Genomic DNA, 22300 nt, shown 5'->3' with positions numbered 1-22300 from the left:
GACTGAACACAAAAGGTTTGCCTTTTCCATAGTAATTTCCATATAAACTTCAAATAGTGTGTGCACAACCAAATTTCTTCCGAATCACTTCAAATTTTGGGAGGATCATTTTCATCATAATTGACATCGTTTAAGCATAGGGGAGCAAAAACTTCAAAATTTGCATCAGTCTAGTGCTCATATCACCCCATCAGTAAAAAATCAACCCGAAAAATGACAAATTTTAAAAATCAATCATTCATCCGTGAACTTTATAAGACAAAGAAAATCATGCGGATCTAGTGTATTCATCTAAAAATTTTTGGAAATCATACAAACATTCGAAAAATTCATAATATTTTCAGTCCCACTTTCCCCTACAAATGAGCAAATTTTATGCGTTGATAGTGACAGCGAGCAACTCTGTTGATAACTGCTTGAGGTATTGATCTTCTATTCTATTCTATACCTTATTTAGGTAGTAAATATTGAATACTTCAATTTGGTATTCATCAGCAATTTTCTTTTGCTCTGAAACTGTTGGCATGACAAATAGGTTGAGAAACGCTGACCTAAGTCGCTCCCTTCTTATTCGGCTACACCCTTGATGAGGGAACATGTGACGAAGTGGTGGTGGTGATGATAACTGCTTCGCTGTTTCTTCTACGCACCGGCAGACCGGCCCACACTTCATTGGGCCTTACAGATTTACGAGATTTACACGTTAACTGTTACACACTTACTGACCGAGTTGGAAATTGTCTTGGTGTTATTTTGTTCTTCCATATGATAGATTGAACAAAGCCGGCACTCTGTCCTTACTGTAGGTCTGTTCAAACGATTTGATCGATGTGTCGATACCAAAATCACAAAACGATTGACGGTTTATTTTGTATTTCTTTGGCGTGTCGTAGAAACTCATGACTTACTTTACTTTTCGAATAAATCGACAAGTCTACACTGAGCCAACTGTCTTGTTAAAGAGTATATGGTAGTCATATAATTCTGCACTATTAGAATTTCTTATGAATGTTACCATAGTATGGAAAGGTATGTTCGAAGGTATATGCGTGACATATAAGAAAGCTTTTCTACATCCATGTCCATGTTATATGAAAAAAATATACCTAGTACGGACCAAGAGAGTATGTAAACATCATTTGCATTCCAAATACATGTTATTGCAGCCAAACAGAAGATCCATTTGTAAAAATTGTATCTTCTAAGTGCAACTAACGTACTTTTCATTAATATAGTTAAAAGTTGATACGGTGAGTGATACTATCAAACTAACACGGAAATTGTTTTCATTATTTTATTGTTTTTACTGTTTCATCTACATGGTATCTGCTATTAATAACTTACAATGCTAATTTTCTTTCCTGTCCACATATGATAGATCCCAGTATGTTGCCCAATACTTTGCCATTCTTGTGGGGTCTTGTGGGGTGTTCATGAATGTTCAGCTTTCTCCTGCAAAATGAACAAGATTCAATATTATTTTATGTTTAGTAAGAAATTTTTAGAACATATTAAAATACTTACTTTACATTGCCAATAAGATCTTTATCGTTCAGGTTTGATCCTAACTATTTTCAGGATACAGCTTCTGAACGAGCGCTTGGGTCAAACATGCTGCAAAGAGAGGAAAGAACATTCTGTAAAATTGTAACTACGGTGTCAATTCAATATGAACAGCAAAACCATTTCTCGAAAACTTATTCATACAGACTCAAGTCAAAAAAGTATACAAACTTACTTTATCGATCCTACGTGTTAAGCAGGCGGAATTCTACACGTACCGCTCTGTACCAACTCAACTTTTCACTTTTAGAACGTTTAATTTCCGGATTTACAAAACGACGAAAGTAACATTTTCAACTTTCGCAACCTAACCACTACTTTCGCCGCCCCGCTGCATGGAGAGACAAAGTGACTTAACCACGAATCAAAACAAAACACTACTTGAGCCGATTTTACACTGGTAGAAAAACGTCGAAAGTAACTGAATGAAACGGCTTATCATTTTCTGATAATTATTTTTGTGGGAAATAATAGAAACTACCTAGTTTTTGAACGTGAGCTGAGTGTATGCAAAATTTGAGCGAAGTACACGGCAAAAAAATGTTAAAAAAATGATTCATTTTAAAACAGTTTTAGAAGATAGATTGTGATTTTTCCTAATTAATTTTCTCAAAACCGTATAAAAGTTACTTACGCCGATTTGAAAAAGTAATCGAGATTTCTCGAAGACTTATTCAAACAGACTCAAGTCAGAAACGTTAACAAACTTACTTTATCAATCCTACGTGTGCCGCAGACGAAATTCTACACGTTCCGCTCTAAATCAACTTTATTTTTCAGTTTTAGAACGTTTAATTTCCGGATTTACAAAACGACGAAAGTAAGATTTTCAACTTTCGCAACCGAACCGCTACTTTCGCCGCTCCGTTGTATGGGAGACAAAATGACTTAACCACGAATCAAAACCAAACACTACACTGATAAAAAATATATAGTGATGAGTACCATGGGTTCCTGCTTAACTTTACCATTTACAAATATAGTAAACACCACCATGTATTGCTTCACGCTCACCAGAAATCAATCAAAATTACCATTTGTCTCTCTTCAGAGTGTATGGTTAGGTGAACAACTTGAATTAACAAAACAACTATTCGTTATTTACCATACGTAGTGCAAACATAGTAGTTTTGACTCAAACAATATTTACTGAAACTTCCTGCAGCTTCAATATGACGATTCATCATTGTCGTTGTAAATATTGAGATGTTATTTGCGTTTGCTGTTGTAGGTGAAACATATCAGTAGCCATTTTGTTAAGCTTCATTGAAAAAACTGGTTAGGATAATGGTGAATTTGTGCATTTATTCGTAAATATGTAGGTAAAAAATATTACTGATGTCGATGGTAAGTAAATAAAAACAAATTTTAGACAGCTGTATACATAATTCGTGATATATTAAATACAAATACAAATTTTGTTTAATTCGTGATCCGACAGAGTGAAATGTCTCCGATTCCAATGTTGCAATCGGGAAGTGAAAAACGCATTATTCTTCAACTATTATTACCAAGAACACTAGAGGCTAAATATTGAACGAAGGCGTGGATGCAGTCGATTTCGCCAACGCGCAATGCCAATGAAAAATATTATGCTGGTGAACATGGACAGTTTTTCCTCCTCATCGATCGCTAGCGGAAATCCCCACCTGAATGCTGACGAACAAAGTGTCCTGACCATAATCAGCACCGTAGGTTCAGTGAGCGGTGAGCGAATTGAAACACAGAATTCACATTTTTTTGCTTGTTTCAACAATCTCCAACAGTCCAGACGAGGAAGGCATCCCAACTCAGTAGGCTGCCTAAGAGCTGACCAGTTCCACACTCGAGCGGGCCTTCTGCGATATCCGACCATGCAAAACCTACTGCCAGTCAGTGAGAAATCTGAGCTTCCCTATCGGCCGTCAATCCGTATTAGCAAAATGAATATTAGGTATACATATAAAGTGAGGAAATACGAAAATATCGAATAAAAATATTTTTTTCTCGCAAAATCTTTGTTTTGTTTTGATATTGATGACAGCTTGCTAGCAATAGTGAGACGTACCATATCGCTACACTAAATTTAGTCAAATTTACCATAATTCTGTATTCATTATCAACATGAACATGGTAAACCTAACTATTTCGAGATTGTTTGTCGAAACATAGTAAAATTCACAACGTTATAGTTTTTCTAATACCGGAACATTTTCCGTTGAAATCAAGTGGTAAACTTTTATTAACTACACCCTCGAAATGGTTGCTGCTACTATGTTTTTCCTTTCAGTGTACTTGAGTCGATTTTGCACTGGTACAAAAACGTCGTAAGTAACTGAATGAAACGACTCATTTTGTCATACAATTTTTGTGGGAAACAATAGAAACTATCTAGTATTTCAACGCGAGCTGAATGCATGCAAAATTTAAGCGATGTACACGGTAAAAAAATGTTAAAAAGGGGATTCATTTTAATACAGATTTAGAAGACAGGCTGTGATTCTTCTAAATTATTTTTCTCAAAACCGTATGAAAATTACTTACGTCTATTTGAAAAAGTAATCGAGATTTATTATTTTCAAAAGGCAAAAAGAGAATTTCCTGATTCTTCAGTAATATGCATATGACAATCGCAATGCCATTGAATCCGTCGAAACTATGTACGAAACATGTACCGGTGATATGTTCAATATATATAACAACAATGTTAGCCACTGACGATAATATTCACTAAGCCGCTGTTTAATCGGAAATGTTTGACAGATAACACGGATATGAATCCACATGAATTTTATGCAACATAAATACAGTTGAATGGATATGGAATTGTAATTGTAATTGCTCAATCCACACCCTGGCAGACAATTATCCGCCCATCTAGACACGGGCTGGGTGAGGACCTACCAAGCCTCCCCCGTTAACATGTCCTATACCGTTTAGCACACCGGGATCTTCCACAAGCAGGCGCCGGAATTAAAGCGGTCCCACAAGCTTCAGATACATTAAATAGATATAGTCCCTCTGGCACTAAACCGAATAGCGGCCTTCATATCATCACTAGCACTGCCTATCCCGCACGCCAAACAAAATGCCGGAAGTAGCGTGCCGTGTAGAACATCCGATGTTCTACACAGCACATCACCTCCGACACCATGCTCAACGTACAGCAAAGACATCGCTAATAAAAAGCGGAATGCGTCATTCGATTCAGTGCCAGAGGGACTATAAATGTAACGAAGAGGAAATGAAAAGATAGTAGAGATGGTTTGGTTGTTGGATTGCTGAAACGAGAAGAAATAAAGTCATTACGTTAAAACGTGGTTTTTATAGTTGAATAAATGTATCGATAGTTTCTCATCTGTTTCTTTTCCGTGTCGTAGTTGCGTCGATTCTATCCACCTCGAGTTTTGTCGTCTCCGCTCGAGCAATGAGGACCGCGATGAAATGAAAATATATAAAAATATGACCATTAGTGTTTATCTATTATTTAATGTGGTTCTCATTTGCTTTTAAATACCTAAGTAACATGTGAACTCTGCCTCTATCAGAAAATTCTAATGAATTATATTTTATTCTCCTGCACTTTCCCTAACACAAAGTATTCCTATTTAGTAAGACATTTACAAGTGCAAAAGCGCAAATAAAAGTGTGGGACCTCATCGAATCATGTTGATGCCCTCAGAGCACTCATTCTTCGATTTGCGAAAAATGAGTCCGCTGAAAACACCGACCCGACTCAACGCAATCGCGCACCTCTACCAACGCCTCCGCACATGTAAAAACTTCTGCGATAAACTTGTGGTGTGAAAGAAATGCGCAATATTATTTTAATTTCAATCCTAACTGCATGACCCGTAGGCTCTATGCGTATGATTGTTCATTATTTTAGCTAAATATACCAGTTATACCTGTACATCAGAAGAAAAGAAAAACGATTAAGAATATCTTGCAGCGTAAAGTTTAAGTGATCAAATATTAATCCTTTCTTCGAACCTAATTTCATTATACATTGGGTTATGCTATGCTTCGCGTGTGATACGAACAATTAGATTTATCAATATAATGCATTAGCATCCAAACAAATACCCTAGAAAATTTTCTTATTGTCCGACAAACATTTCAAAACAATTACGAACTGCAAAAAATCAACGGTAACTTTACTCAACAAAGCTTTCATTCGATCACCCTTAAAATACACAGTCATCAGTAGACCATGCACTATAATATCCTCCTAATATAACGCAGAGCTAAAAATCCTCTCTTGCGTTACCCAATCTGAACAAGAAAACATTTTCAAATACTTCCCATAATTTGTGCACGGCAAAACAGATTCCACTTTCTACGTAATGTAACCTAGTATGAACAGCTGCCCAACTCTCCAGACCTGCGCCCTCCAAGATCCAAGGTGCTGCTGCCTTACGTTCAAAACTTCTTTCCTCAAAGTCTGTCTATCAATTCCAAATACAGTTGAATGGATATGGAATTCCTAATAAAATATTCGGTTCGATTTATTTCAGTGTAGAATTCAATATGTATGGACCGATGCACGGGTTCACTATTTACACGGAGAAAAATAATTGGTAAAAACAACCAATTATTAGTTGATTTCAAACAAAATATTAGTTTGAATTATGCACAAACAAAATAAGGGTTTGAATCAACCAACTGTATTGTTGAAAACAAACTAAGATTTCATGTTGTTCGTACCCAATATATTCTAGATAATTTCAACAAATCTTAGTTTGAAACAACCAAATCATTTGTTGTTTAATTTGACAGTTCTTTAAACAACCAAGAACGTAGGTTGTTTCAAACTAAGAACAATGGTTTGATTCAAACAAGAATCAATTCAAAACAAACAAATTTGCTGGTTAATTCAACCAATTTTCTGGTTTTTGGTGAGGTGCATCTACGTTTTATCTTTCCATTTTTTTTATTGATGACAAAGCATGTTTATAGTAGGTTTATTTATTCAAGATTTCCTGAAATACATTTTTTTTGATAATTATTATTTTCAATCCTGAAACAACAGGCTCTTCTGTCAAAAGAAAGACGCCGTCAAAGATGGTTTCTGCTGGCGGTTTCTAGCCATAACGCACTTTCTGTTTATCTGAAATTACATTTACGTTATTTTATAATCAGCACATCCAAAACTCTGAGGAAGTTTGTCTTACCACTTTGCTGAGGAATTGAATAGAAAAATGGAGGGCCAGAAGCAGCATCAGAACTCATCGTTGCCTTGGATGCATGAGAATTTTCGCATTCATTTAGCGAAAGAGTTCAATAGGACCTTGAAAAATGGAAGTATTATTTAGATAGGATAAAAAATTAACACTTACTCAAATTACCTTCACAAGAACATTCAATTGAAAAATCTATCACTGAAAACAAACTCCATTATGTTGTTCTCTTTCCGATTTCATAGGTAACTGCAGTTATATATACATAGTTAACTGACGGAAAGCAAAAAAAAAATAGAAACAAAATTTTAGTTTGTTTCAAAGTATTGCTTTGGTAGAAACAAACCTTTTATTTATGTTGACAATTAGAGTTAATCGGAGAAACAAACAATCTTGTTTTTGGTAAAATCAAACCAGTTGTTTGTGGAAACAAACTAAAAATTTAGTTCAAAACAACCATTGTATACATTAAAAAGAAACAAAGATTCTATATTGAAACAGCCTATAAAACAATTTAGTTTCAAACAAAGCAATGAGTTTGGAACAACAAATTTTTGATTAAATACAACAAAATTGTTAGTTTGAAATTCAACCAAAATTTTGGTTGTTTCAAACTAAGGTGTTTTTTCTCCGTGTTGACGTTTTAGCGGTGCCGTGTTATTTATGGGATAGCAACCGGTGAATTCGGCACCGCTTAAACGTCAAATTAGTGAACTCGTGCATGGACCAATGGACCGATGCACGAGTTCACTATTTGACGTTTGAGCCATGCCGTGTTATTTACGTGACCATAGCAACGAGTGAATTCGGCACCGCTCAAACGTCAAACTAGTGAACTCGTGCATTGGTCCATGGATCAATGCACGAGTTCACTATTTCTCGAAAACTTATTCAAATAGTCTCAAGTCAAAAAAGTGAATAAACTTACTTTATTGATCCTACGTGTTTCGCAGACGAAATTCCACTTGTTCCGCTCCTACCCAACTAGATTTTTCACTTTTAGAACGTTTAATTTCCGAATTTACAAAACGACGAAAGTAAGATTTTCAACTTTCGCAACCTAATCACTACTTTCGCCGCCCCGCTGTATAGAGAGACAAAGTGACTTAACCACGAATCAAAACAAAACACTACTTGAGCCGATTTTACACTGGTAGAAAAACGTCGAAAGTAACTGTATGCAACGGCTTATCATTTTGTTATAATTATTTTTGTTGAAATTAATAGAAACTACCTAGTTTTTGAACGCGATCTGATTGTATGCAAAATTTGAGCGATGTACACGGCGAAAAAAGCTTAGCTTAGACTGACTACACATATCAATGGTTGCTATTCCGTGATTGACCGAAGTCAGTGAAAATGCACAAAGAATCAACTAGAAGTTCGGCTGGGATTGGCCATAATCTTCTTCAGTGTGCATAATTCAGTGCCTCTATTTATACAGGGTCAATAACGGCGCCGGCCACGTCCTTGCAGTCAGGTGGGATTGGGGAAGGAATGTTAGTGTGTAACCTTTGCTTTTTGGAGACCGTGTTTGCCTCTGCATCTCCACAAAGGTTACTGGGAGGGATGTTTGTTAATGGGGAGGATCGTTGGGTCATAGGATTCACTTTGATAAGCGATTAGACCATGATAAACAATGATTTGTGAGATATATACATGCTTATACGTAAATATAATATTTTCATTTGATATGAACAATTTCTATGTAGAGGAAAATTATGCCGACACTTGAGGTGACGAACCATTCAAAGTTTGTTGAACAAATACCTAAATGTAACATTCCTACAGCTGTCAGGACGAAAGCATGTGTTATTATATTTTACTCATTTGAAAAGAAACAAAAAATTCGATTGGTTGGGACATCATAGAACACTCTTATTCTTATGCCGACACTTACAGTGGCGAACCATCCAAAGTTTGTTGAATAAAGTGAACCTTTCGCAAGTCTACACTTGTAGTGTCGAACCATTCAAAGTTTTTTTAATTGCAAAAATAAAGGTATATAAGAGGTGTTCTGAAAAAAAAAAATGTTAAACATAAATAAATCATGAATCAGAGTTTGTGTCGACACTCACAGTGACGAACCATCCATAGTTTATTGAAAAATCATATTTACATCCCACCATTGTAACGATTGAATGTGCAGTCATACATATTTTATAGATTAGAAATAGTAGCATGAAACGAGCTCACCAATTGATCCGTTATCCTTGACTGAGCAGCCACAATCCACTTTCGGCTTCACTCGTTTGCTCGGCTATAAAAAAGCACTCAGGGAAAAACAAAATAAGCGCGCGACCCAAAAAGAATAAAAAAAAACTGTTCGGGCTTTCTTGACGCACTGCCCAGGAGCAAGCGTCAAGGTCGAAGGATCAAACAGAACTAACCGATCGCGGCACTTTTTCAGTTACTCCAACCGAACTCACCGATCACGCCACTTTTTCACTTACGAGACCGAAGCGCGACATGTTTGATCCTGCCCTCGTCGCTCGCCCCGGCAAAAGCAAGTGTCAAGGTCGAAAGATCAAACAGAACTAACCGATCGCGGCACTTTTTCACTTTCTTCAACCGAACTCACCGATCACGCCACTTTTTCACTTACGAGACCGACGCGCGACATGTTTGATCCTGCCCTCGTCGCTTGCCCCGGGAAAAGCAAGTGTCAAGGTCGAAAGATCAAACAGAACTCTTGAGCGATGTACACGGCGAAAAAATGTTAAAAAGGTGATTCATTTTAAAACAGTTTTAGAAGACCGGTTGTGATTCTTCTGAATTAGTTTTTTCAAAACCGTTCGAAAGTTACTTACGTCGATTTGAAAAAGTAATCGAGATTTGACGTTTTAACGGAGCCGTGTTATTTAAGTGACCATGGCAACGAGTGAATTCAGCACCGCTCAAACGTCAAATTAGTGAACTCGTGCATTGGTCCATGAACCAATGCACGAGTTCACGAATTTGACGTTTGAGCGGTGCCGAATTCACTAGTTGCCATGGTCACATAAATAACACGGCACCGCTCAAACGTCAACCAGTGAGCTCGTGCATCGATCCATTGTGCATTCAGATTAACTTTAGACCGAAGTTCATAAGAGAAATGAAATATCATGGAAAGTTCGCATTCTACCGAAGTGCAACGCCGACAAAGGCAATCCTTATGCGTCGGCGAAGCACCAAATTAGAATGCCGACGCCGAACTTCGCCTAAGTTTTGACTGCCGAACTTCTATTTGTCACTCGAATTGTCAATATTAAGGCTCAAGAATCCATCATTCAATCATCAGCAATCATCAAAAATGAAAAACCAGTTTTTTCGTTCAAATACAAAGAAATCCTCATAAACATCTATCATTGAATTATACATAGCAAGTATAATGCAACGATAGATTTTCATGAATATTGCTTCGAATTGGAGCCAAAATACTGGGTTTGAAAATTTGTAAAACGATGATGGTTATTTTCCTCTTAAATTTATAATTTTTAGAGTAACACAACGTTTCTAAACTCATACATTTGCCCAATTTAGAGGCAACATATTTTTATAACTTTCGTAACGTGTGCGCTTAAGGATAGTTCTTGACCTTTTATGTAACATATTTATGGTGGTAAGCTCCATCGAAGTTAATACGCCAATCGCGTATTATCCTCGATTTTACTATGGTAAAATCGAGGATAATACGCGATTGGCGTATTAACTTTGATGGAGCTTACCACTATTAGTGTAATCCGAGCTAAGATAAGTAACCTAAGTAGATCATTTTTCTACTATAAAACATATGTTAGAAACATGCAACTCGACAAACACTTTTTAAATAGTGTCCCATCTTTTTTTTTCTATCTTTATGAACGAAATTTTTAGCCCTGAGCTAGTTCATCTCGGGATCAACGACTTGACTTCCCTTCCGAAGGAAGTAGTCACTATAACCTCTACGTTATAAGTCCTTGCTTGTTTAGTTTGTAGCATTTACCATTTTACATTTATACGTTTTATGTTTTATTTTAGATTCATCATTTTTTTTTCTATCTATCTATTCAAACACGTAACAATGGAACCGAAACCACTAAAAGTTAATTTATGTTGGAACCTACAAGATTTTTATTTTGGCATCCATTTATCGCCCCAAAAGATTTTCTAATGCGAAACAATCTTAAAATCCGAAATAAGCTACTACTGCGCAAGTGGATAGGGGCGATTGGGGCAATATGGGCCACCTATGTAAAACGTCATGGAATGCATAGAAAAACAGCAAAAAAAATATATAAATATAAAATGTTAACTTATCTGATCTTATAAATATAAAATGTTATCTTCCAAGTTACGTCGATAATTAATGTTAACATCAACTTGAAAATTATTTTAAGAACGTTTTGGAAAACCATGTTTTTCTGCATGTTCACCAACCATATGGGGCATTATGAGCCACCCTACGGGGCAGTATGAGCCACCTCATTCAATCGAATTATTTTTATTTAAAACAGTTTAGAGAAGAGTTAGTGATGAATAGTACATTATTGGAAATGAAATTTCATTAGCTTTGCTTGAAATTATTGATTCTAGCGGCTTTTTTGTTATTTAGATACATAACCCATTGTAAACAGACCATGTTAATCTAGTACTAAATTGCAATACTTGGTTCAACGTGTTTTCTAGCAAAGTGTTCCACTTGTAATGGTGAATATAAAGATGACTATGTAGTAAAAACGTAATCTGGTATATTTAGGCAATGCATTTTTATGTTCAAAACACCGTTTGGATTGCTTAAATCTGGGTGGCTCATTTTGCCCCGCCCCTTCACCTTCAAAATAATATATTGTTTTTCAATAATTTTGTTTGCGAACAAATCAAATTTCGCGCACGAATTGTACAGTATGATTAGAAGTTTTAATGGATTGGTAAAATTTACCAGAATGATAAATATAGGTAATTATCTTATAGACTTAATTGGAAACTGCCAAAATTATAAGCTTTTCATGAGCACAAATTCGTACATTTTTGTAAATATCTTGAGTTTTTAAACGAATATTCTTACGGTTTTTATTGTGGTGGCTATTTGAAGCATCCTTTAGCAGATCATAATGATACTAGACATTAAAACACTGTTTTTGAGGTCAAAATCGGGGTGGCTCATATTGCCCCGTATGTTCATATTGCCTCCATTGCCCCTAAGTGGGGTAAGCAAAAAAAAAATAAACATTAATATTTTAGTGAATATGTGAACCTATATCCCAAACTCATGCATACACCTTCGAGGCCAGTCAGAACATTATGACAAGTGAGAAACTTATGAAATGTTACGTTCAATACTGCATGAAAGAGCGAAAGATTGTTTATTTGTCAACTATCACTCTGTAATGGATAATACATGGAGCATTAGCAACCTATTATTTCAAAATTATTTGTGTAAAAAAAAGCTGCAAACTCTGTCTTATAAGTGGCATGTTCTCTCGGAGGTTTTTGAACTAAAACATCAATATTTTAGAACTTATTCGTTGTGAACTTAAAAAGAAGCTAAATTGGAACACCAGACTTGAGAACCAAACAGCGCTCTACGTTGAAAATTTATCCCTTTGGTCTACACCAGCGAGCAAGTAATTTGATTGATTTTCAACGCAAACTGTTGTCAGATTTTCCAGTCGTGTGCACTTGAAAATTCAAAGTTTGGCTTCGCTTCTTAATTACCTTAACTCTTCAAAGCACGAGACAAATCTTGAATTTTTAAATTGACATAATTTAGAGATGAGTAGATCAATAAATTTGAAATAATTTTTGAAGTGAATGCGGTTACTGCGTCTTACAATCCTTGGGTGAGATATCCCCCCTGATTCTTCCCCCTTTTACTAGAGCTATCTGGCGAAAAAATATCTGTTTGAGAATCCATCCGCTAGGTCGCGCTAGTCACATACACAATTAAAAATAATGAAGATTACACATCATGTAAACATCATTTATGTGATGTAAACATGACGTCATGTAAATTTCAGTTTGAAATCATGTAAAAATGTGTTATATATCATGTAACCACTCAGGATCCTGCTAGATTACATGACATATAATTGAAGTTTACATGACATATCATGTAAATATCCATGATATTCCACGCTCCAATTATGTGCATTATATGTCTCAGAAATTTACACGTTTCGTTCGAACTGTGTATTTAATTCAATCATCTGCATCGCAAGATCCTCATCAGCTAGAAAGTTGGTGTGTCCAGCAAAGCTGCTCAGCAGATCTAGGGCTGACTGGTGATGAAGAGTCTGATTGGAAATTCATCCGCTAGGTGGCGCTAGTGAAAAGAAATCTTCGATCTTCTCCAACTTAAAGACCCTTATCAGCTAGAAGGTTGGTGTCTTCGGCTTAGATATTCAGCAGATCAAGGGCTATCTGGCGGAGAAAAGTCTGAATGAGAATTTATTCGCTACGTGGCGCTAGTTCTAAATTTTCTTCAATTGTTCATATCTTAGACTTCTTATCAGCTAGAAGGTTGGTGTCTTCCGCATATAAAGGGCGGTGAAGAGTTTGACTTGGAATTTTTGATATATAGACAATTGAAATTGGGGCCTTCCTTAGCCGAGTGGTTAGAGTGCGCGGCTACTGAGCAAAGCCATGCTGAAGGTGCCTGGGTTCAATTCCCGATCGGTCCATTATCTTTTCGTAATGGAAATTTCCTTAACTTCCCTGGGCATAAAGTATCATCGTACTTGCCACACGATATACGAATGCGAAAATGGCAACTTTGGCAAAGAAAGCTCTCAGTTAATAACTGTGGAAGTGCTCATTAAACACTAAGCTGAGAAGTAGGCTCTGTCCCAGTGAGAACGTAATGCCAAGAAGAAGAAGACAATTGAAATAAAATGTTACTAGCGCCATTACTGGCGGATGGTTGAAGTATAATCAGTTTAAATTAATTTAGGTAAACCTGATTTTATGTTGATTTCGCAGAATCGAACCGTTGAAGACGGCTCGCTACAAATTGATGGTGAGACATTTAATTGCGTGTGTGTGATTAAACATATCTAGAATGCAACGTTTGCAAAATAAAATTATGCGTTTGATTTTGAGATGTAAAAGATTCACTTCCTCGTCTTTCATGCTCTCCAATGGTTATCAGTGAAGCAAGGATTTTATTTTTGACGATTGTGTTCATTCTTCAAGTAATTAATGGTTTGTTGCCTCGATATTTGTGTGATCGAATTGAATAAAAATCATCATTTGTTGATATAATACAACGCGACAGAATTATGAAAGCCACATTTTTTGCACGGTGCATTACAAAACTCTTCGTTTTTTGAAGGAATAAATGTTTCCAATTCGATGCCTACACACATCAAACGTGCTACAACTCACAGTTTAACAGACTATGAATTTCACAAACCAAAGCTGCCTTCTGAACGGTGTCTTTTTATGCTTAACCAATAGGTATGGTATCTTGACGATGTTTTTATTAACAGATATTTTGTATGGGTCATATTGTAAAATATTTTAAATAATTCATGGGGTACTAATAAATTATGATATTCACCTCGATGACGATGATGGATTTTTTTATATATTTACGCAGTTATAAGAGCTATGGACCAATGCACGAGTTCACTATTTGACGTTTGAGCGGTGCCGTGTTATTTACGTGACCTTGGCAACGCATGAATTTGGCACCGCTCAAACGTCGAATAAGTGAACTCGTGCATCGGTCCATTGGTTGTCAAATTAGTGAACCCGTGCATCGGTCTCTGGACCAATGCATGAGTTCACTAATTTGACGTTTGAGCGGTGCCAAATTCATGCGTTGCCAAGGTCACGTAAATAACACGGCACCGCTCAAACGTCAAATAGTGAACTCGTGCATCGGTCCATGGACCAATGCACAAGTTCACTTATTTGGCATTTGAGCGGTGCCGAATTCACCCGTTGCTATGGTCATGTAAATAACACGGCACCGCTTAAAAGTCAAATAGTGAACTTGTGCACCGGTCCATAGGGCTATTTGGCATAAGGTCATTTGGCATAATGGCTATTTGCCTAAGGGTCACTTGGCATAATGATTATTTAGCCTAACTAGAATTGTGCTTATTCTGCGCGGCGTGTGAGTCGAGACGAGTCGTTCTCACCGCGAGTGTCGTGAGACGACTAATGTTAATCAAATGAGAGCGAGTCGACAATTGTCACTTCATTCGACTCGCCTCACCTCACACGCCGCGCAGAATAAGCACAAATAATATCCCTTCCTTAATCCTAGATGGAACAATGTTATGCCAAATGACCGTTATTCCAAATATCTTTTATAATAAACCACAGATTCTGAACAGTGAAATATGCTTTTACGGATTTATCTGTAAAACACAAATGTTTTCAGTCGAACTGTTAAAAATTCACCGAACATGCTGCAGTTAGAGTGATGTAGGCGCTGCTTCGTGATGATAGAGAATTGAAAAACAAATAATAATCGTAAATTTTTAGGAATTTCACCGAAAACCGCCTGAAACAACTAACAATTCTACAGAAAATCTGTATGAAATCACCGAACTATTCGGTGCTTTCTTTTGACAGATGAACTTTTTCAAGATTTACAGATCGTTCGGTGAAGTAAAAAATCACCGAACGGTTCACCAAAAAAACTGCTGTTGAGAATTCGGTGAGGTTTTATCTACCTACATCTAGGGCAAATCTTGTAAGCGATCTTCAAGTGTGTATCTGTAGGTGATATGTTTACGGATCCCAAGGATTTTTATGTGTATAAGCAAAAAAATTTATTGAACAATATCTTGAAGAGGTATTTTTTATGACGACTTACCTTCCAACGTATATATTAATTTTCATCTGGAACTAACAAATTCAAACTGGCACTATTCGCGCAGCTTCCCAAAAACTTCTCCTCATCGCCCCGAATCGACAACGCCGTTCCGATATTCGGTCCTTTCTTATCACGCATCATTGCACAGCGCTCCCACCGCGAGCTTTGGCAGTTCTTGCAGGTAGTTTTGGGCAAACGGTGTAACGAAACCGTCCTATTGCCACAGTCAGCACACTTGAAGAACCGTTTCTCGGCATCGCGAACTTTGAGCTCGTGCCGTTCCTCCTTGCAACGGTCGGCCGCCGAGAAGGCTATGTATTTGCACTGCACACATATCACAGCCTTGCATTCCACCTTGAAGGTGTTCATCATCTTCTCCTCCATCGCTTCCTTCCGTTCCAGATCCTTGAAGTACTTTTCCTGCTCTTCGTCCTCATGAGCTTTGATCAGGTCTGTGTGTGACGAGGTCGCTTCCATGATCGCCTTGAGGCGATCCTTGCGTGCCTGATCCTCTTTATCTAGCTTCTGCTTTTTCGAGAGATTGTCGTTTTCTGTTTCATCTTTCATTTGAATCTCTTCTAAGGCGCGCTTCTTTCCTGTTTCCGTGCCTCGATATTTGATGAAATTTGGATTGGACTTTTCTAATGGTTTCTTTTTCAGAATATCGATGGCTTTCTGGCGAGAATGAACTGCATGCTTTGGGGAGACTGACATGTCTATGACAAAATTACCAGTGCTCAGTCTAGGTGCTGGTTTAGATTCTAAGCTAAATGATCTGTTTTCAAAACCATTGAGAACTGAAGGACGAGGAGACGAAGTTGGAGTATTATTCGATTGAGTAATCTTTTGAGCAACAGTTACTTCTTTCGAGACATTTGTTATCGATAAAGATCCTTCAGTACTACCTAGTCCTAGTTGCTTCAAACGTTCCATATCTTTTTGGCGCTGTTTAATGTCCAGTTCCAGTCTAGCTGCCGATGATTTAATTTGGACGGGTTTTGCATTTGGTTGTTGCCGATAGGATGGAACTGATGAACTTGATTGCGACTGACCACTGCTGCCCTGGAACGGAGACTGATAGTAGTCGGATAGGGTCATCATGCGGTGGTTATCTTTTTCAACTTGTTTGGGATTCTTTTTGGCCTTGACGGCTGAAAAGCTTTGACCACCGTAGAATACCTGAAATAAATTGAAAATAAATTAAGTTTAAAACTTTTTCACGAATTTCACGCGAAAACGATCATTTTACATTTAAATGTATACAATTTTTGGATTACCATCAGTGCACCAGTATCCGCTTATGTTCCAGTAGCCCGCTCACACCGAAAAAAGACAAGTTTAAATAAAATAAATCTGAAAACTTTAGCCACTAGACGATTCAAATCGACAGATTGAATCATACTGTGGACAATCTTTTGCGTATTTACTCAAATTATCTCACTTTCTAAACTCGTGAGCGGGCTACTGGAACATGAGCGGATACTGGTACGTTGACGGTATATGAGCAATTCTCGCTGAAACCAGACCGCCATCGGCACCCATCGTTAGAATTTCAATTTTATGTCACTGGTCACTAGTTTTCGATAAAACTTAAGGGTGGTCCTTTCTGTTTTCTCAAATTGGTGGACCCCTCGTACGCCAGCTAGCTGAACAGTTTGCGAAAGAGCCCATTTTTTGATAAATATTGGGTATTTCTTTACGTGATATGTCTCATATTTCGCTTGGAACACATAGCAAACTTAGTGACATCGTATAGCGAAAGGATATAGCTTTCATTTAAACTTGAAAAAAATTTGGCGGCCATTTTGAATTTGCCCGCCATCTTGAATTTTGTTTGAAAAATGATTTTTTTCGTCATGGAGGTTCCGGAAAAGTTCCGGAAGAGCAAGATGGACAAATTCCATCTCCAGAGATCTATTTTCTGAGGATTTCTTTTATGAAATGCATACAAATGTTTTCCCAGTGCTATCTCAATGAACACCTCAGCAATTCTTCTTGGAATTCTTTCTAGGGTTCTTTCAAAATTTAGTTCAATTATTTAAGTACTTTCTTCCAGATCACCGAAATTCTTTAAGAGATTCATTTAAGAATCTCCTAGGATGTCCCTAGAAATTACAGTCAAGTCTCTTTTAGTTGATATTCCGTATCTCGATATCGCTAACTCGATGGTCCCTTCGATCGCATTTGCACTACTTTTGTGTTGTATAACTCGATACCTCCCTAACTCGATGTTTCCATCAATATCAAGTTATGGAAGATTGACTGTATTACAGAATGTCAATAACAATTTCCTCAGGAGCGCTTTTTTATTCCTTAAAAACTTTTTTATTAACTTTAAAAAAATCTTCAGAGATTTTGACATAAATTTGTTTAAGTATTCCTCAAAAACTTCTCCAGAATTACTCTATTTTTTTTGTTTTTGAATTATTGGATTATTGCAATATTTTGTGGAATTCTAATATTTTGTGGAAATCCAATATTTTGAGAAATTTCCTTAGGACTCCGTAGACCAATCATTCTTTTTTATGGATAAAGCCAGTAGTAAATAACATCTAAATTTGACTTTGATTTACAGCAAAACAAAATTGATGTGCTTTCTATATTGAAAATACGAGTTTTGTAAGATCTAACGACTGGTCGTAGTGGCGCATCCGAACTGAAATAAAAAATACACACCTCATTGAAGCATTGGATGCATCCTGTAACAATCTCTGATATATTTTCTAATTTATGCTGGGATAAATTCATGTTTAATAATTGGTGGAAGTCAGAGAAAAAAAAACTTAAATTCCTAGAAACATCAAAGTAATAATAACCGGAACTATTAATGCAACATATTCAAAACAAACTTTATTTATGTTTCTGAATGGAATTAGAAGCCATCACTTGAGTTTTGGAAAGATCTTTGAAGGAGGCCAAGAAGTTGTTCACAACAGAATCCAAAATATCTATAAGGATCAATTCAAAAAAAAAAAAAAAATGGGAAATTACCTGAAAATATTAAAAAAGAGCTGAATTTGACTTTGTAATTCATCTAGGCTAGCCCATCTGGCTAGTATTTTTGTCGTTAAAAGTGGCGAACTCGCCAAGGGCGAAAAGCCACTCGAATAAAGATAAATAATAATAATAATAGAGTTGAATGATTTTTTAGAAAAAAATATAGAAAAAAAATACTAGAAGTTATTTTTCGAAAATATATTAAAGTTTTAATAATGAAAATAATTATTGAAGATTATGTGGAAGAACTCATTCAGAGCCGTCTTAAACGTATACTTGGTCGCATGACTATAAACTTTGCAAAATGTTACATCAGGATTGCCTAAACGTTTTTATTTTGTAAAGCAGCTCAAGAAACGGTATTTGTGATTTTTTTAGAAAGGAGATTATAAGTTTTAAAACAATTCATGGAGTAATTTCTGGAAGATTTCTTGGAGGTATTTTTTGGGGGTATGAAATTGTTTCCTTGACTCGATGTAAATTTGAACTACAGTTAACTCTCCCTTACTCGATATTCTGTATCTCGATATCGAATTAGAGAACCATAGTAAGAGTTTGTTTTTATGGCTACCTCGATGGTCCCTTGGATTGCATTTGCACTGGTTTTGTGTTCTGTAACTCGATGGTCCCTTCAATATCGAGTTAGGGAGAGTTGACTCTAACAGGTTATCGTTATAAACGAAGTGCCAATTACAAAATAAATGGGAATAAACAAATGGAAATCTTTCGTTCCTCTGGCTACGCCTATTAGTTTGAAGCTGTTTGAAAGAGTAATGTATTGCGTCAAAGCTCACCTCATTCTTCCCTAGCACCTTATTCCGCAGCTCATTCAGTCCCCGTCCGGCCGTCGACGAAATGAGCCCACCCCGATTGCAGGCCTTGTTGTACTCCTGCTTCACGTGGTACACGCAGTACTCGCACTTCTCCAGATTCACAACGGCCGTACAGCGCTCTCCGTTCTTCTTCCTGCTTCGGCACGTGCCCATGTCCCTCGACTGACCCAGTATCATCACCTTGGCGGATTTGTCGATCGAGAGCACGGCCTCGATATTTCTGTCCTCATTGCGTTCCAACACACCCGGATTGAGAATACTGATGACCATCCCTTCGGCCGTTTTCCACAAATCTTTGTGGGCTTGCGAAAACAGGAACAAGCTTATGGTTTTAATTTCCCCATGGAGGTCACTTAGTTTCCAAATCGAAAATTGGCCACCTTTGGAAGTCGTTTTTGGAGGACTCTTACTCAGAACAGCACCAGCAACGGCCCAATCTTCCTTCAGGTTCCCATGTTCAATGTGATATTTAATCTTACTCATGGGAACCGGTTTCCTTCCTTGCATTCTCTCCTTAAGGATATTGCTTGAAATCAGGGGATGGACTAATCGTATACCAAAGATTGGATCGGTATATACGCTTTTTTGGAATATGTTCGGTATCTTACCATTGGTAATCGGCACTGCCGAATCCACGGCCATTGCCCCAGGGAAAGGCTTAACATCTCCAGTCGTCTTTTCTGCTTTTGTTTTAGGAGTGTCCTTTTTAGGTAGCTTCGAAACTTCTTCGTCAGCCTTTTTCAAAGCTCTATCAATGAAGTTCGAAATTTGAATATCAACCCTTTCCTCCTCTTTTTGCTTGAGCAATGCATTAATACCACGTCCATATTCATCGTACTTTTTCTCCAGGAAGTTCCGGACCTCCTCATCATCGGACGAGTCCGTATCGCCACTATGGACCGCGCTGGAAGGTTTTATGGCTGATTTTTCTTGCTTGGCAGGTCCCGAGCTTTGTCCTTCCACATCTTGCAGGAAAGTCGAGCCACTGAGCGAAATCGAACTAGATTTCAGTGCAGGTTTCTTGCTGGATGATGAGCTACTTATCGAACCGTCTTTCGGAGCAGTCAAACTGGTAGAAGGTGCTATTTTTACGAATGAAATTTCCTCAGATTCCGCTGCCAATAGTAACTGTTCCAGCTCGTCCATTTCGATGGATTCCTGTGCTTCCTTTTTCTCGACGTTGGAGAACGACATTGTACCGGACTGGACCCGAGGATTTGCTCTCACTTTTGAACTCGTTTTGAACTAATTATAAACTATTTAGAAGATAATCAATTAAGACCGAACAAATTACTTCCGATAACTGAATTTCACTTGTACCTGTGGGCTGAGTGCAGTTCCTTCCGCGGAACAGTGTGTTTACATTTTGCGCGCCTTTTCAGAAACGTAACCGGTTCAAAAACGGTTCACATCTTTATTTCCGACAAAATCACGAGTAGGGTAGCGGTCGTACTTTGGGCCCTGCTGCTGAAAAGTAATTTCTTCGCCTAATTTGTACACTCAGGGAAATGGACTATCGATAAACATAGGAATCCCTTGTGAAAATTCGCCACAAGAAATTGGATTGAAATTCACAAATTTGCCTTATGAAACCATAATTTGAAAATATAAAACGTTTTCGCGGCAACCTGGAATCGAACCAAGAACCTTGCGATCGATAGATCCGAGCGTACACCACACGCCTATCGATGCCTTGATGTGGAGTGATGCTTAAACGATACATAAAGCGTTCGTATTGCAATAATCGTTCCACCTTTCATAAGGCAAAATGTATGAAATTCGATAGTCCAGTTCGCTGCGTGTACACTCAATCACGATTTCTCGAAGACTTATTCAAACAGACTCAAGTCAGAAAAGTTAACAAACTTACTTTATCAATCCTACGTGTATTGCAGACGAAATTCTACACTTTCCACTCTAAATCAACTCGATTTTTCACTTTTAAGCTAAGTATGCTGTTTCGCTCAAGAAAAGTAAAGAAATTCCTTGACTGAATGGGTCAAGAAATTTCCTACAGAGAGCCCCCTTTGAAGTGACATTTCTTCTCAACAGCGTACTGCGATCAGAAAAAAAAGATTTTCTTGACCATTTCGTAGAAGAAATTTTCCACGCATCGAGATTGGCGATTCCTTTTCTTGTCAGTAGCAAACCAGCCTTAGAACGTTAAATTTCCGAATTTACCAAACGACGAAAGTAAGATTCTCCACTTTCGCAACCTAATCACTACTTTCGCCGCTCTGTTGTATGGGAGACAAAGTTACTTAACCACGAATCAAAACAAAACACTACTTGAGTCGATTCTACACTGGTACAAAAACGTCGTAAGTAACTGATTGAAACGGCTTATCATTTTATCATACAATTTTTGTGGGAAATGATAGGAACTACCAAGTGTTTTAACGCGAGCTGATTGCATGCAAAATTTAAGCGAAAAATGCAACAAAACTTTTCCTGCACCTATTTTGCACTTTCTCGTGGTTAGTAGTCGAAATTTAGTGACGAACTAAACTATTAAAGCAAACAAAACGGTTCAACAGGATTTTAACTGCTTACGTTGGTGAATTTGGTTGGTTTCCATATGGAATCTGCATCATTGAGTTTGCCTCTTGTGTGCAAAACAACCAAATAATAATGATTTTGTCACAGATTTTTCGGTTACTTCCACTGAGATATGAGTATACCGTAGATGTTTATTCTCACGAAAAATGCTTAATAAGGGACATGTCCATGCCGATTGGGTGTTTATTTGTATTGATTTTTTAAGAAAAAAAAAAACAGAATCCGGAGGAGCAAAGCGTGAAGCATGATAAACTGGAAAGTCTGTAAAAACGCTCTACAATTTTACTGACTAAGTCAGTAATTTCCATCAATCAAAACAAATTTTAGTTTATTAGATTTTTTCGATAATCTTAAAAACTACCGAAAAATCCGTAGTTCCAAAACCCGTATGTGTTATT

General features: G+C 37.2%; 1 protein-coding gene and 1 long non-coding RNA gene across 5 annotated transcripts; one reads left to right on the top strand and one right to left on the bottom strand.

Annotated features, from left to right (window-relative positions):
• Nucleotides 1-1280: 1280 nt before the first annotated feature.
• Nucleotides 1281-20761, bottom strand: LOC5564515 (protein MCM10 homolog). Of its 4 annotated transcripts, XR_002500558.1 has the most exons (5): nt 20664-20761; nt 19305-20599; nt 15514-16692; nt 1525-1614; nt 1281-1452 (listed from the first exon to the last, which is right to left on the bottom strand). XR_002500558.1 is itself a non-coding variant. In XM_021845154.1 (3 exons), exons 1-2 carry the CDS (start codon nt 20535-20537, stop codon nt 15529-15531), a joined length of 2397 nt encoding a protein of 798 aa, XP_021700846.1. In that variant the 5' UTR covers nt 20538-20709; the 3' UTR covers nt 6495-6832; nt 15514-15528. The 4 variants fall into 4 exon arrangements, 2 of the variants coding, with proteins under 2 accessions (XP_021700846.1, XP_001648853.2); XR_002500559.1 differs by lacking the exons at nt 1281-1452; nt 1525-1614 and adding exons at nt 6495-6652; nt 6717-6832 and having other exon boundaries at nt 19305-20709; XM_021845154.1 differs by lacking the exons at nt 1281-1452; nt 1525-1614 and adding an exon at nt 6495-6832 and having other exon boundaries at nt 19305-20709.
• Nucleotides 2490-3509, top strand: LOC110676608. Its single transcript, XR_002500560.1, has 3 exons — nt 2490-2910; nt 3005-3254; nt 3330-3509. It is a non-coding gene; the product is annotated as an uncharacterized LOC110676608 (long non-coding RNA).
• Nucleotides 20762-22300: the final 1539 nt, after the last annotated feature.

Source organism: Aedes aegypti, chromosome 2, assembly GCF_002204515.2.
Source record: "Aedes aegypti strain LVP_AGWG chromosome 2, AaegL5.0 Primary Assembly, whole genome shotgun sequence".
NCBI lineage: Eukaryota > Metazoa > Arthropoda > Insecta > Diptera > Culicidae > Aedes > Aedes aegypti.
This window is presented reverse-complemented; position numbering and strand designations above follow the sequence as displayed.